Below are 15482 nucleotides of genomic sequence, written 5' to 3' on the forward strand. Positions count from 1 at the left end.
TATGTCAAATCTTTACAAACTTCGACCATTCATCCCACGAAAATATTACCAAAACCTAAATCTTGTTGAATTTCCTTTGTGTATAGTTATTTACTTTTACATTACATTATATACTTTTAAAATATACGACATGTTATTCAGAATGGTTTTAAACCTCATTCAAACAAGTGGTGAACCTATTTGTCTGAAACTCTAGCCTAAAGTGGTCATCACTATAACATGGTTAACATATAAATGATTCAATGAAACAGAAGTTTAAAAAATTCAACTTCAGGAGAGAAAAGAAATTTGATGAATAATATTGAATTTCTATTGCAATGGACATTCCTGTGAAGACTAAATATAAAATGTGTCATTCAGAATGGTATTAAACCTCATTCAAACAAGTGGTGAACCTGCTTGTCTGAAACTCTAGCCTAAAGTGGTCATCATTATAACACATTATAAGAAAGCAATTCAAGATTATGGCTTGACCAGATAAAACCACTCTTTTGTTTTGGCTATTGTTGCTTTTCTGTTATACATGTATGGTTTAGGTTAGGTTGTCTCAGGTTTAGGATTTAAGTTTGGTTGTCTTGGGGTCAGAAGATTGTGTCATGTAGAATGGTAATAACTTCGTTCAAACAAGTGGTGAACCTGCCTGTCTATGAGTCAGAATAAGTGGTGAACCTGTTTGTCTGAAACTCTAGCCTAAAGTGGTCATCATAATAACACATAAGAAAGCCATTCAAGATCAGCATGACCAGAAAATAAAACACTCCGAAATGATTATTGCTGTTTGCATGTTAAATATGAGGCACATAGGAGAATGATTTAAGTTTGGTTGTCTATGAGTCAGAATAATGTGTCTGGGAAGGTTGAAGTAATATATAGGATGTTATTCAGAATGGTATTAAACCTCATTCAAACAAGTGGTGAACCTATTTGTCTGAAACTCTAGCCTAAAGTGGTCATCATAATAACATGTATGATAATTATAATGAATAAAAGAAATAGCTGCACAATAGAAAGAAATTATTCCAATATATAATACATGAAGTATTGCTTTCCAATTCAGTATTGAAATTGACATTCCTGTGAAGACTTAATACTTGTGTCATTCAGAATGGTATTAAACCTCATCCAAACAAGTGATGAACCTGTTTGTCTGAAACTCTAGCCTAAAGTGGTCATCATTATAACACATAGATATTACAGCATTTTCAGGCATCAATTTGAACAAAATTAAACCTGACTTTATAAAATTGACACAAGCTTCGTTGCACTTACTTCTCTGTTTAAAATGCAGCAATAAGGATTGAGATATGATGGGTTGTCTGAGAAATAGCATAGGGTTGTGTGATAGAACACCGGTTGACTTTGAGTCAGAATAATATGTCCAGGGAGGGCAACTTACTATATGGTACAAAATTGTATGTTATTCAGAATGGTATTAAACCTCATTAAAACAAGTGTTGAACCTGCTTGGCTGAATCTCATGCAGTATATGCTGTTGGACATTAATCCATCCGTCAATCAATATATCATTGTTTCAACTAAAGACTACCAGTTTACCAAGTTTCACAATTTATTATTAGCATAACTAGTCTGTTCAAGGTAATTTCCAAAATATGCTATTGAAATGAAGTTCTAGTGTAGACTTGATATATGTGTCATTCAGAATGGTATTAAACCTCATTCAAACAAGTGGTGAACCTGTTTGTCTGAAACTCTAGCCTAAAGTGGTCATCATTATAACACATAACTGTCTACTTAGTGATATGACCTTTTCAGTCCACATCACGTTTTACTGAGACTGTTTACATTTCAAGCTCCATGTTAATATTATCCTTGTATCAGCACATTGGGAAATATTTCCAAAAATTCATTGTGACCCTGTATAATTTTGAACACCATCACCAAAGTCTATTAATGGTAGTAAAATTGGTTCAAATTTTGATATTAAATTATGTTATACCACAAATACAAGGACTCCCAACATTAAAATAATTCTAAGCATCACATGAAACCAACCAAATCTTGATTGAATTACTTTTACAATCAAAAATATACACACAAAACAAAGATGTATTACTTCAAAGGTAAATAGGCAAGTATAATGAAAAAAATTATTTCTTAATATTGATGGTAATGTTGTGCAATGCTAAATTTCATGTTTTCTTCATTCTAAACACCACGTTCACTAATTTTGTAGACAGATGGATGTAGCCATTTTTAAAAGGACCACGGAAATTTTTTAAAAATAAATAACACTAGTTTTTGGACTAATCCCTCTTTATCCTAAAAACAAAACTTGGAACAAACAATAATTCAAAATCAAAACAAGAACATGTATCACAAACATACCCCCCTATGTGCGATTTTTTTTATAAACTTTATCTTCTTTATACTTAAACTGTCATTAAATATAACTTGAAAACTTAAATCAATTTCAAATACATATGTATTACTTAAGATTTTTATTCTGCCTATTTTAAAGGATGAAAAATCTGTGAGTCTGAAACTCCAGCCTAAAATATCATCACTAGAACATTTTGTTGTATTTTACAGGATTTATAAGACAAGAACGGGAACAACGAAAGTTTTAATAATAAAGTAAATTTTGGGATTCACGCTGTGTCTTTTTCCCAGAGAATTGGCTAACTGAAGAAAAATCATTGTTCAAATGCATGGTCTATGTTTGATAAAGTGGAAATGCAAAGGAAGTACAACATAAATAACAGAGAATAAATACATATATATAGTACAATAATACTCAATCATTCCTACATAACAATAAACTTTAGGTGATTAATTCTGATCATAATATGACAAGAGATTAGGAATTGTATGTACATCATAAAGCAAACCAAATGCTACTGAAAAGAAAAATTAAAATATAGACAAACGAAGGATTAAATAAAAAAAACCAAACAGAAGATATAAATAAAAACAAAATCCCTAGGACCTTTTAGCAAACCCCATAACAAGCTAGTCTGATATATGTACAAAATTCCGTATACCGATTTTGTTTGTTGCAACCATATGAAGCTAAGTCACAAGCGATTCTAAGTGCAGAACGATACAATATAACAAGAAACAAGTGCCGATGTCACCTGAGGTGCAGGGTTGACAAGGAGCGCCATAACACCAGGTATTTGACACAGACAAATAACAACCCACATTATACACCACGCCCAGCGACCGACTTACTGATGACGTCCATGTCGTAGGACTGTTGATATTATCTATATCATCCAGGTATGACGAGGTGTTACTGGCTCCACCTGGAGATGGTGCTGAGGATGTTATTACTTCCTATTTAAAATGAACACATACCTCTATATACTTATTTCTTTTACTGGCGAATTTATGCTTTTTTTAATTGATCTTTATTTAATTCTGATAAAATATTAATTAAAATCTTTGGCATAATATTCTTCACAAATCAGTTCTAATAAAATTGAACTCACTCCATACTGTTCTATCCTTTCATTGTTGTTAATACTTTATCTTTAAAATTTATGTACCAAATAAAAAAGAAGAAAAAATAAGTGCAAAAAAATAAGAAATCAATTCTATATATATATCAAATTTTTTTTTTTTACATTTTTACTAAAAATAAAAAGGTTAAAATATGTTTTCTTTGGCAACAGCTTAAAAACCTATGGAGCTAAATCAAAAGAACAAAATACATTAAGCACGGCATGTAATTTTTGAATTATAATAATACATAGATACATTCTGTCATTTTACTCATTTTCATTTTAAACCAATTTTCATGAATATTTGTCATGCTTTTTAAAATCATTGTCAAGAAAAATGTGATTTTTTTTTGTATCTACTGAAAAATGACTGACCTTTTTTCTGTATAATAATAATATATGTTCCCAGACCCTATGGGAATTTTGAAACAATGACATATTTTTCAAATAAGAGGCAGTGAAAATCAAAATCTAAGAATAAAGAAATAGTGTTTACATTCCATAATTTTTTAATTTTTTTTAGTGCTCTTCTGTCAACCTCTTACATTGTGGCATTTAATGGTCATGGTCACAATTTCCCATAGAATTTTATATAGCTCAGAAATCTGATTTCAAAATTATTTTATTCAAATGAAAACCAGAGATAAATAAACCAGTGATGATTTATAACTGAAATAGGTCACTCAAGGATTAAAATATTACAAAATTTTTCAATGCTAAAAATAAAGATAACACATGAAACTTGGTTTATTTGAATATAAGACAACTGACAGATGGATAATATGAAATTCTGTGAGTTACAAACCTTCTTTTTCTTTTCAGCAGCAGGAGTCGAAGGTTGACTTTGTTGAGCTTCAATCTGTGACATCAAGTGTGGTATAGGTGCAGAGTTGTGGGGAGGAATGTGATTATGTTGACCTTCCATCATTGGCTGACCTGGTTGTGAGATACTTGTTACTGGACTTGTAATACTTTGGGTAAATTCTGTTTCTATATAAACAATTTAAAGTTTTTTTTTCAGTTTTTACAGGGAAAAGTGTACTTTCTATTTATGTGTGCTATTTTTTTTTTAATCAAAGTTAACTACCACAGTGAAACAAGCCAATATACTGAGTAAGGAAAGTTTGGCAATGTATGTTCTAATTATAATAATTTGAATAAAATATTCTACAGTTAGTTCTTTTTATACTTTTTTCAGGTAATAGTTGCATCTTAATATTTTTTGCAATGTTATTTTGTATATATAATACTTAAAATGAAAAATTTTAACTGTGCTAAACTATTTTAACTCAGTAAATTAATGAGAATATAGTGTTTATAAAAAATTCAAGCAAATAACTTTCATAAAGATTGTTCAAATCATAACACTTTATTGAAACTTCACATTTATAAATATTTAATTTAATTTTCAATATATTTGTTCTCCCTACAAAAATTAAAATACTATTGAAGGAGAGTACTTTTTAATATTACCTGTATTATTTGTAGTAGCTGTAGTTGTAATAGGCATTTCATTTTTTGGTGATGGGGGAAAGCCCCTTTGTTCTGAGGGTCTTGACGACACCATTCTATTTCTATGGCTGTCACTATCATCAGCAATTAGACCTGCTAATTCTGACATTGGTTTCTTTAGTTCTGAACTAGAAGAAGCTTGAGAGCTTTGATCAGGAGTACTACTTCTAGGTCCATTTTCAAGTGTTGGCTCACTCATATTTGTGTCCGAGTTTGAATCTGGCAATATTCCAGAGTTAATAGCACTATTTGACATGTGATCACCTGGACCAGGAATTGATGTATTTGACAGAGTTGAGCTACACGAGTTTGAATCTTGTTGCATACTTGGCTTGTCCGACGATGCATTATGTGATGAAGGCATACTTTCTGATAAAGTGGGTATATGAGATGAGTTTGTTGGCTGTGACACTCTACTAGAATCACTTAAATTACTGTCTTCACCATTATTTGCCATACTATTATGCGGAGGTCCAAATGTGGAACTAGGCACTGGAGATTGAGATTTAGGAAGAGGACTTGTAGAATTAGGAATACTATTGTTCACTTGTGGTCCATAGGCATTGTGATTCACATTCTGAGGGGAAAACATACGCTGTGGTGATGTCATATTAGATCTGATTGGCTGTGGCCGACCAGAAGCCGCAGCTGCTGCTGCAAGGGCAGCCTGAGCCGCAGCATGTGCACCTTTAACAGGTGTTGTTGCACTCTGCATTCCTGGAGACTGAACGCCAGACGCAGAATTGATTGCACTTGAAGGAGGAGCAACAGGAGGGGCCTGTGGTCCTTGTGGTCCAGTAGAGTTTATATGATTAATGTTTCCATATTGACTGTTCATAGCATTCCCTTGGGCTTGTTGGCCATACATAAAATTTGAATTATTCATATTTCTATTCATTTGCATGTTCTGGCCACTATACATATTCGAACTGCTACTCATCGGTGGCTGTGAAGGTCCATTATATACATTTTGAGGATAATTCTGCATTCCAGAATTAGGTGACATTCCCATTCCTTGCCTATTTGGAAAACCTACAAAATTTAAATATGTATAGTTTTTCACCTTTTTAATTTTGCTTGCTTTTAAATCTTTTTAGCATGGTTAACAGCATCTTTTCATCAAAATCAATAATCCCCTAGAAAAAAATACCTTTAGGATTTGAAATAGACATTACAGAGAAGTCTACAACATCAAAATCCAATAATATCCAGACAACAAATAAAATCCATCAGCAGTGAATATTGACTACAAAACCGATCTAAGCAGTCCTTATCATGCTGGACAACTGTTGTGTAATAGTATTTACACAAGAAATTTCAAACTGAACAGAAAATTATACAGAAACATTTAAAATTATTAATATTTTTTGTGCTTCTAAAAGACAAAGTAGAACAGTTATTTATAGATTATTGTTTATCATTTCAACGAGATTGATTTTCTCGCTTGAGTCAGTATGACGAAAGTTGAGAAAAGCAATCGAGTTGAGATGACCAATGCTCATGTTTATCGCTATGTTACCTATGACTACATTGTATATTTAATTGACAACAGGCATGTACTTAGTTTCTAACAACTTTTTTTCATATCTCTCAAGGAAATTGGGCCTTAAATAAAATATTGTTTGTTTCCCCAATGCTGACCGACCCTGCAAAAATGTTCCCGACTCACAAAATTTTATTGTCAAAACTAAGTCAAATATTATTTTATTCATGTCTGATTTTCAGGCATACTGGATCAAACAATATTGTTCCAGCTTTTTGGAAAAAATAAAATTATTTCCCTACCTACCTACCCACATCTGGCTTAGCAGGGTCGGAATTGGGGAAACAAACAATATATTAATTTAGGCCTTACCAGTCCGTAAGATCAAAGGAAAATTGGTAAAATAGCAATAACCTGTAGTCCTGTAATATTGTCATTGCAAAACTTTCTTAATTGAAAAATTTTCTTTCCGTCAAGTCTATTCCATTCAAATAAGTTGAAAGGATAAGGAAGTTGTATTTTCTTCTATCCCACATCGATTTTATAATGTTAAAATTATTTATAAATAAGTGTTGAACTTTATTATACAGTGGTTTAATCTTCTAAAAGCAGTAAGTGCCTTCCACAGAATTAGGGAACCACAATTTTATATTGCGTACTATCTTGTAAATTGTGAAAAGTTATCATTGCTGTCTGAATAGTCGTTTGTCAAGCTGTTCAAATTTGAAAGAGTAGTAAATATTTTTTGGTGTTAACTTTGCCATACAGACTTACCATATTGGCACACTAGGGTCAACATTTGTGCCCCCTTTTCATCATAAAACTTAATTATAGAATACCGTTGTGCATCTCTTATATTGTTTTTGATGCAAATTACTTTTGGGTTTCCTTTAGCAAATCATAGACATTGCAGAGGCAGGGGGGTTTATTTTGTAAGCTTTGCAGTTCCTCTAAATTTGTGATGAGATATTGTAAGACTATCTTGTGTATTTGGGAGGTTGTCTCATTGACGTTTACAAGCTATGTCCTTACAATTATAACAAGATAATAGATTAACTTACAACAATCAAACAAATTAAAAACATTATACAGGTTAATGCTTTTAAAGATCATTTTATCTTTCTGGACTTGTGAGGTTTTAAATATACTTACCAGGTTGGGGTTGATACTGACTATTGTATGGCTGGTAATTTCCTGCAGGACCAGACATATTGTTTGGTGGCATCTTGCCCCCTGGACCATAGTTCATATGGTTGGGCCCCATTGGGGGTGGCATCATTTGTTGACTGTAACCTGCAAAATATCTCACATTTTCAAGTCAGGTCTTTAAAATATAAATGCATTTATTCTACAAGAAAATAAGAGTTATCTTTCTTTACCTAGAGAATGTCAAGATTTGCATTACAAGTAGAGGCTATATTTGCAAAGTGCATTATACTAACTGCTAGCATTTGTTAAGCACCCCAAGAATTTCCAATTGCTTAATAAACATTTTAATTGTACAAACTTTAACTATACTTTTTTTTATTTTCAAATACAACCCAGTATACATTATACGAACCTTGAGTTGCCATGGGTGATTGGTTCATGTGAGTATTTTGTCCATCTATTTGTTGTGATGAAGAACGAGGCTGCATTGGACTCCCAACAGCATTACCTGAAAAAAGAAATAAATTTATACATTTCTGTTTTGTGTATATCCAGAAATTTTAAATATTTTTAAACACTGTTGACGCAATTGAAAACATATTAACACAGTTCACACATACAGCTTCAAGCTGTTAATGACCAATGGAGTGTACAGGAATTACCCAACTTGCTTTTTGTAGACATGTTGTAGACCATATTTTCATGGTGTTGGTTAGTACCAATTATCTAGCTTAAGAAAACTTGCCTTCATTAAGCAGATCGTCAATGATGAAATAAGTGGCATTTCAATATTCAACTGACAGATTAATAAAGTTCCAAACAGAAAACCTCATGTCCAGTGACCTCAGATTCATAAGACCTTACACACAAGTTCATAAACAGTGACAACAGATTCATAAGACCTTACCCATAAGTTCATGAACAGTGACCTCAGATTCATAAGACCTTACAAATAAGTTCATAAAGAGTGACCTTAGATTTATTAGACGTTCTTCATAGGCTCACGAAACAGCCTTCAGTTTAATAAGCTCCCCAATATCAGCAATTATATACTTTTATTTGTTAACTAACTTCTGTAGGTACTGAATCTTGATATGTTTCATATGAACTAATTTCAAGAAAGCAGCATGTGTATAATGCAAGCATATTTACTACTCAAAAAGTCCCTTGCACTGTGCACTTTAAAGAATGCATATCATCATTTGGATCATATAACTATAGAAAACACTTGATCATGTTGATTCTTGTTTTCTTACAGTTTTAAATATCAGAAAATACTTAATGGTTGTATCGAATGTACATAAAAAAAAAAAAAAAACTTTCACAGTGCTATTTAAATAAGCATAGTTATTCTTTTAAACAAGACCTAGCTATATATAAACTAATTTGAATTTACATATATTAAGAATTTAATGATATTGCAGGTGATCAAAGTTAAAGTTAAAATTAGATTTTAATTAAGATAAAAAAAATCAAGAAATTTTGCTTTTGATTTCATGCTGTGCAAACAAATAATTTTCCTTGCACAAGAATTTTGGATCATATTTCACGATCACATTTTCCTTGCAAAAGAAGTTATTGTTTATATTTCACTATCACATTTTCCTTGCACAAGAAGTACTTATTTATATTTCACTATCACTGATTTAATTGTTAGTGAATGAAACATCACATTATCTTCAGTATAATGTGATCAATCTGCACTCTAGGATACAGTATTATGGTAATTTAACGAGACCTGTTAAAGCTCTTTGCATCAAACAATCATAAACAGTGAAATGATCTAATAAACCTTCAGTAATTATAACTATGTTCATCATTAAGTGGGTCTTATTGATTTTTTTATACTGCATCTGGTGCACTTATATCTTGCACAGTCAACCAATAACAATTAAATTAATTGCAATAATAAGACAGTAACAAATGTGATTTGTGGTTTTATAATTGAATTTTATCTCTCAATGCCATGCACAGGTGAAGTATTTAGTGAGTCTTAGCTTTAAGTCCTGTGATGTCATAATGTATGTATATAAACAATAAATCATCAAACAGGTGCCAGATCATGACCTTGCTTTACTTAGCAACACATTATTGTCTATAATTAGCTTAAGGGAGAAACCATTAATCTAATGATAATAAACAGTGGGAAATCCCCTGACTTTTAAAATAACTGTTTTTTAGTACTTATCACCTTGAGTAAACAATAACCCAGATGTTTCCTACTTATGAATTACAATGAAAGATTTCAATAGCTCTCTATTGTGAAAACCACAAATACACCTGATTGACTTTTGAATCTAGAAAAGGTCATGGTGTTATTCTTTTTTTTAAATTTGCAAAGAAGAAAATCTTTCTATTGTTCCATTTCAATTGATGTCTTAAGACTTTTTGTAGACAATTTCAATAGATCAATTTTGTAAGATAACATAGGATTATTAATAACAGATTCACAAGACATAATAAAGATGTGTTCTGATAACCCAGTGACCTAACATACGCCCCCAACATAAACAATTTTTATAAGTGTCTGGTTACAAGTATATATTGTTTCCTATTTTAATTCATGCTTCAGGTGACACAATGTGAATGACTTGAATACAAAATAAAAATTGTGTCAATAAACATATATATATTATGTCTCTAATAACCTATAGATTAGGATCAGAGTTCATTAAAGGTAAGATATAATTCCGTTTAGAAATACTTTAATATAAATACATGTAAACATCCCTGATGATTAAAAATAATTTTACCCTATTCTTATCTAAAAATATGTCTACACTTTTTGTAAAACTTCTATATCTACTTCTCAGCTAGTGCAATCACCTCTCATTATATCAACATTTACAAGACTTTTCAGTTAAACACATCTTTTCTTTGTACGAAAGTGTTCTTACATATTAAGACATTCGAAATTCCTTGATTTTTATCACCAAGACAAATTGAATTTTTGTGTGTCAAAATCATTCTATGCAGTAGTTTCTGTTTGTTGTACCTAAATGCTAACATAAAAGCATGTTTTCATACCAAGAGTTGTTTCCCTTCAACCAGATTATATTTGAATTCATAATTTCGTGTTTCAAGTTTCCTTGGGGACTGCATAAACAAATTTTAAAAACTTATTAATAGTTTCTTTCATTCTTTACTTTTAAATTATCTATGACCGAAACAAAAATTTCCATATTATAAATGTTTATTGTTTACAACTAAACAGTTGCTTGTGTACAATTTGGAAATTAGTGTGGCTTTCAGTGTCACTGAACTAGTATAGATTTGTTTAGGGGCCAGCTGAAGGACGCCTCCGGGTGCGGAAATTTCTTGCTACATTGAAGACCTGTTGGTGACCTTCTGCTGTGGTTTTTTCTATGGTTGGGTTGTTGTCTCTTTGACACATTCCCCATTTCCATTCTCAATTTTATTTGGTTTGATATCGGAAAGTCAAAGACAAACATGTTTAATAAAGTACCACCTATCTCAGATCAGAAATGATATAATAGATTCCAAATATTGGAGAAATCAACTACTTTTCTACCTCTTTAATTTTTGACATCAATCTTGTATTCAAAAATACAATCAAAAGGCTTTAATAAACTTTTCAACCAGTTAATTCTCCGACCAATGGTCCTTCATTTGAATTTTAATTTATACTGGCATATGATTTCTTTGGTTAAAATTTGAACTACATATATTGCAAGATGTCTTTGTGTCATGTAATCACCAATTTCATTTAATATCTGAAAATTGGGGTGAATTGATTTTTTAAGAGATTTTTAGTCTTTTTTAGTGGTATGGCTTGGCGATATCATATATCTGAAGATTACCTATCTTTTGTTTCTAATGGGTCTTTTCTTGTCTAAATATGTTAAAATGAGGGGTTAATGGCACAAATTGGCATCTAATTATGGACATCATGGAAATGTTGTTGGTTTTTAAATACTCCTCTTATCATAAAATTACAAAATATGACATTCTATTTGATTATATGGTGCTAATCATAACTTTTGGTAACCAAAAATTGTAAAAGAATAAATCTAAATGGAATTCCTGTTAAAAAATCCCTTGAAAAACATTGCAAATTTCTGATTGTTACTGGTACTAGACAAGTAAAATTTGACAACTTCTATCAGTACCTTGAATAACCATGATTTAAAGCCTAACATTATCATTATATTCATTGGTCTTATACCTTGTCTCTCACACCTCTCGCTTGAGTGTAATGTTAACACAACTTTGTCTAAAACTGTTGAACTTTCACATCTCCATACTTTCAAATCTATGATCAGGGATCATTTCTTTCAAACATGACATTTTCAAAGAACTTGCCTAGTCATTCAACTTACCTAGAAAAAGAGGTAAGGTAACTGAATCTTATTTTGTTACTTACCAGGTAATGAAGCTGGAGTATTTGACCTTGACCCTGAGGACCCCACAGGTGATGGGATTGGTCTCAAAGCCGATACTGCTGGATGTTGGACACCATCAATAGATTCTTCTGACTGTAAATCCTGAAATGAAAAAAATAAAACTCTGAACATAATTATTTCAAACAAATCAATTTGGTATAAGATTCTTTTTATTTGTTTCAATAACCTGGAGTCAATTTCACAAAAATAGTAACGACTCAAGATTTGTTTTAAATATACTAGTTGCTTACGACTTAAATAGTAGTTTTGTGAAACTGACTCCTGCTCTTTACTCCAAATTCACTATGGTTACTTGGAGGTAGAATCATCTAACATCCAAATTTCCAAATTCATAACTTTTTTTTTTTTAACTTATTTGTCTTCCCCCTTTATTAACAACAATACTCTAGAATATCTCTAGAATATCTGGTATTTACTCAATACATCCTTTTCTAACATTTTACAATTTCAATCCCAGTTTATTACATGATTCCCCCTTTTTCTCTCTCGATTTGTTACATATGTAGACCCTTTAAAATTGTGCAGTTAGCTATTCTCAATTTAAACTTTGCACAACAGGTAACAAAAGGTAAACAGGATGTACATTTCTCCCTACGTTGCTTTTTTAGTGAATCATATAATTTGCTATATCAAATTTCACAAATTAGTTCACATTAATAATTACTTCATTGCTTTAATAGTCCCCTTTAGACTGGTTACAAAGTCATTATATAATCGTTAAAATCAAAACCACAATCTCCCTTTATCAAGATTGGAAAAATCCCCCTCAGGTAGCCCCAAATGATGTTTAACAAAATTCAGTAAAAAGCGTTATTAAATTACTGACTATTTCAGCTTTTAAGGTTTTTTTCTTCAATTCTCTCTAAATGGATAAATATAAAAAAAAATGCTGAATTTATTTGTGTAGTTCACACAGTTCATCTTTTTCTCCCTTTTTATAACTACGTATTTAACAAACAATGTTTTACTTCGATTATAGGTCACAACTTCCCAATCATCATTAAATTAAATACAGTTTCAAATAACCTTATGTGAGAAGAGAAAAATTTACCTAAGTACTGGAATTACAAGTCCAATATATCTCTATAACTTGGCTATGTGTTACCTGTGTTTTTCCCTATGTGTCAACAATGAATAATGTATAACAGGTTCAGACAAAGGCAAGCTGAAAATCAATTATCACAAATTCCCTTTTTCAGATGATAAACAAAGTCCACATTTTACTATTTTCCTCATCAGATATCTAATTTGTTTCATAAACTTTAGAAGCATTTATTTCATAGGAAAAGTATTAAAATAATGATGTTTTTCAAACTAATAATAAAATGTGAAACAGACTATAATACAGGCTTATCAAAGGCTTGATATGAAGCACACACTACTTGTATTCAAGCTATGAAGTTTTTACCTGTACAAAGATTGGTCAGGTAGAACATACCAGGTATTTTATAAAAGGCCTGTATGTCTAGCCCATTTCTATTCTATAAACAGTCTCCAACTTATTTTTCAGAGTAAATTAAATTGCCGTTTCTGTAATCATTTGCCAGCTGATGTTAATGACTTTGAATATTGGAACTAGTTAATTATTTACATTAATTCTATTGATTTCTTTTCTCTTTAATTAGTCATTACCCAATAAAGAAAGATTTCCACTTATCACATATTAGGTATCACTGATACATACATAAATATATCAGGGAAAATGTCTTATTTTATATATACATGAAAAAGTAACTATTTTTAACATTAACAATAAGACTATTTACATGACAAAAATCTTTTGAACTAAAATAACATATGTCAGAGGTCAAAAATAACTTATGTTATTATATAATTATAAGGTTTGATTTAAATCATTTCATACGGAAATATTTCTGATTAAGGGTTTTTAACACTTTCTTCCTTATATTTTCTCTTTTATTTGCTTAAACTCAATAAAACGGTTTTAAATTAAAAATTTACTACAAATACAGTTTTTAAAATCAAATTCATATCTTAAATAATATAAAAAAAAGTTCAAATGAAACGGTCTCTTTACCATGTGTAAGGGGGCAGTATTTTTTAAAACTGCAGTATATTGCAGTTATTTGAAACATTCTTTCATGTATAAAATTCGGATTCTGACCGTCTCACAAGCTAGAGTAAAGAACATTGACTAGAAAACCTTGTTCATTTTCTTTATTATTACGGATATTGTTTTTACCATTCTACACATCTGTTTTCCACGACTTTTGATTATTACCCTTTGTACAAAGCTAGTGATATTGATTGGAAAGCTCTAACACCTGTTCCCTGTTCTATGGTCAGTCATCAGGAAACCAGCAGGCTAGTCAGATTACAAATTCTAGGAAATTTATGCAGATTTGGACAATCAAGATTTCTTTCATGTCAAAAAGGCAAAAATTGATCAGTTCCTTAATTATAACTTTCTCCTTCACATTAGGAAAAACAAATTTCTGAAAATAAAATTTTCTTTCCACACTTGTCTAAGTCACTCTTTATTTGGATTCAGCATATTTGACAATCTTTATTTGGATTCAGCATTTTTGACAAACAATTGATCAGTGTTAATCTTTACTTAATTTTTCTCCTTCACATTAGGAATAACTTATTTCAGAAAATTATAAATTTTCTTTCCATACTTGTCTTAAAAAATTCGTGGTTTTCTCTTTATTTTGTGTCATTTCATCCTAACTTATATTCATTGCTATCAATATAAAAGGAAGCTTGAAATCTATTAGTAAATATTATATAATCCTATTATCAGAAATCCACTTTTTACATCCTGCCATGTGAACTTAATAACAATTAAAGAAGCCCCCTAGAAACATTGTATGGTCACAATCTAGCACATCAAATTGCTTTTATTTTTAACATATGATAATAAACACAGTTTAGATACTTAGGGACATTCAGATAGTTTACAGTTCTACAAAATAAATTAAATACAAGTGTTCTGACTTCACTGAAATGAGCATTTGAAAAATACCTTATATTACATCTCCCCATCCCCATTTTGTACCACAAGTTACGTGTTAACCAACAGGCAGGCAACTATTCAAATTCAAAATTTCAACTATCCACTCCTTACAACGACAAAAAAGAAAAGGACAGTTTTGACAAGTAAATGGCAGGCGCGGATCCAGAGGGGGGTTCCGGGGGTTGGAACCCCCCTTTTTTTTGGCCGATCAATGCATTTGAATGGGAGCATATAGCTGGAACCCCCCCCTTTACTCTGGGTTGGGAACCCCCCCCCTTTAAAATGGCTGGATCCGCCCCTGAATGGTACACTATAAATATTTGCTGGTTTGTATTTATGTCTCATTTCAACCAGACTTTCTTTTTCATTCTAAAAAAATATTACATCAAGGCAGCACTTGCACCCACAAAGTAGAAAGGGGTTGATAGAAATATGTAATAACTTTTTCCCAATCCACTATAAATAAATAT

The 15482-nt window shown here is 31.2% G+C and overlaps 1 protein-coding gene and 2 long non-coding RNA genes across 33 annotated transcripts in view; all 3 read right to left on the reverse strand.

The window, feature by feature from the left end:
• The window catches only part of LOC139491239 (trithorax group protein osa-like), a 49947-nt gene that overhangs the window by 13276 nt on the left and 21189 nt on the right, over window positions 1-15482 (reverse strand). For 14 of the 31 annotated variants that reach the window (XM_071278739.1, XM_071278735.1, XM_071278733.1 and 11 more), the window contains 6 exons: window positions 11993-12113; window positions 8021-8116; window positions 7612-7752; window positions 4938-6008; window positions 4270-4454; window positions 3193-3297 (listed from right to left, as the gene is read on the reverse strand). In XM_071278739.1, the coding sequence (XP_071134840.1) occupies window positions 3193-3297; window positions 4270-4454; window positions 4938-6008; window positions 7612-7752; window positions 8021-8116; window positions 11993-12113 (1719 nt within the window). Of the gene's footprint in view, window positions 1-3192; window positions 3298-4269; window positions 4455-4937; window positions 6009-7611; window positions 7753-8020; window positions 8117-11992; window positions 12114-13083; window positions 13200-15482 lie in introns of those variants that run through there. The other 17 variants (XM_071278743.1, XM_071278740.1, XM_071278738.1 and 14 more) reach the window with 6 other exon arrangements.
• Window positions 341-790, reverse strand: LOC139491242 (uncharacterized). The gene is made up of 2 exons (XR_011656495.1): window positions 670-790; window positions 341-395 (listed from the first exon to the last, which is right to left on the reverse strand). It is a non-coding gene; the product is annotated as an uncharacterized lncRNA (long non-coding RNA).
• On the reverse strand, window positions 876-1232 carry LOC139491243 (uncharacterized). The gene is made up of 2 exons (XR_011656496.1): window positions 1140-1232; window positions 876-920 (listed from the first exon to the last, which is right to left on the reverse strand). It is a non-coding gene; the product is annotated as an uncharacterized lncRNA (long non-coding RNA).

The sequence above is a fragment of the Mytilus edulis genome, chromosome 10 (assembly GCF_963676685.1).
Source record: "Mytilus edulis chromosome 10, xbMytEdul2.2, whole genome shotgun sequence".
In the NCBI taxonomy this organism is placed as follows: Eukaryota; Metazoa; Mollusca; class Bivalvia; order Mytilida; family Mytilidae; genus Mytilus; species Mytilus edulis.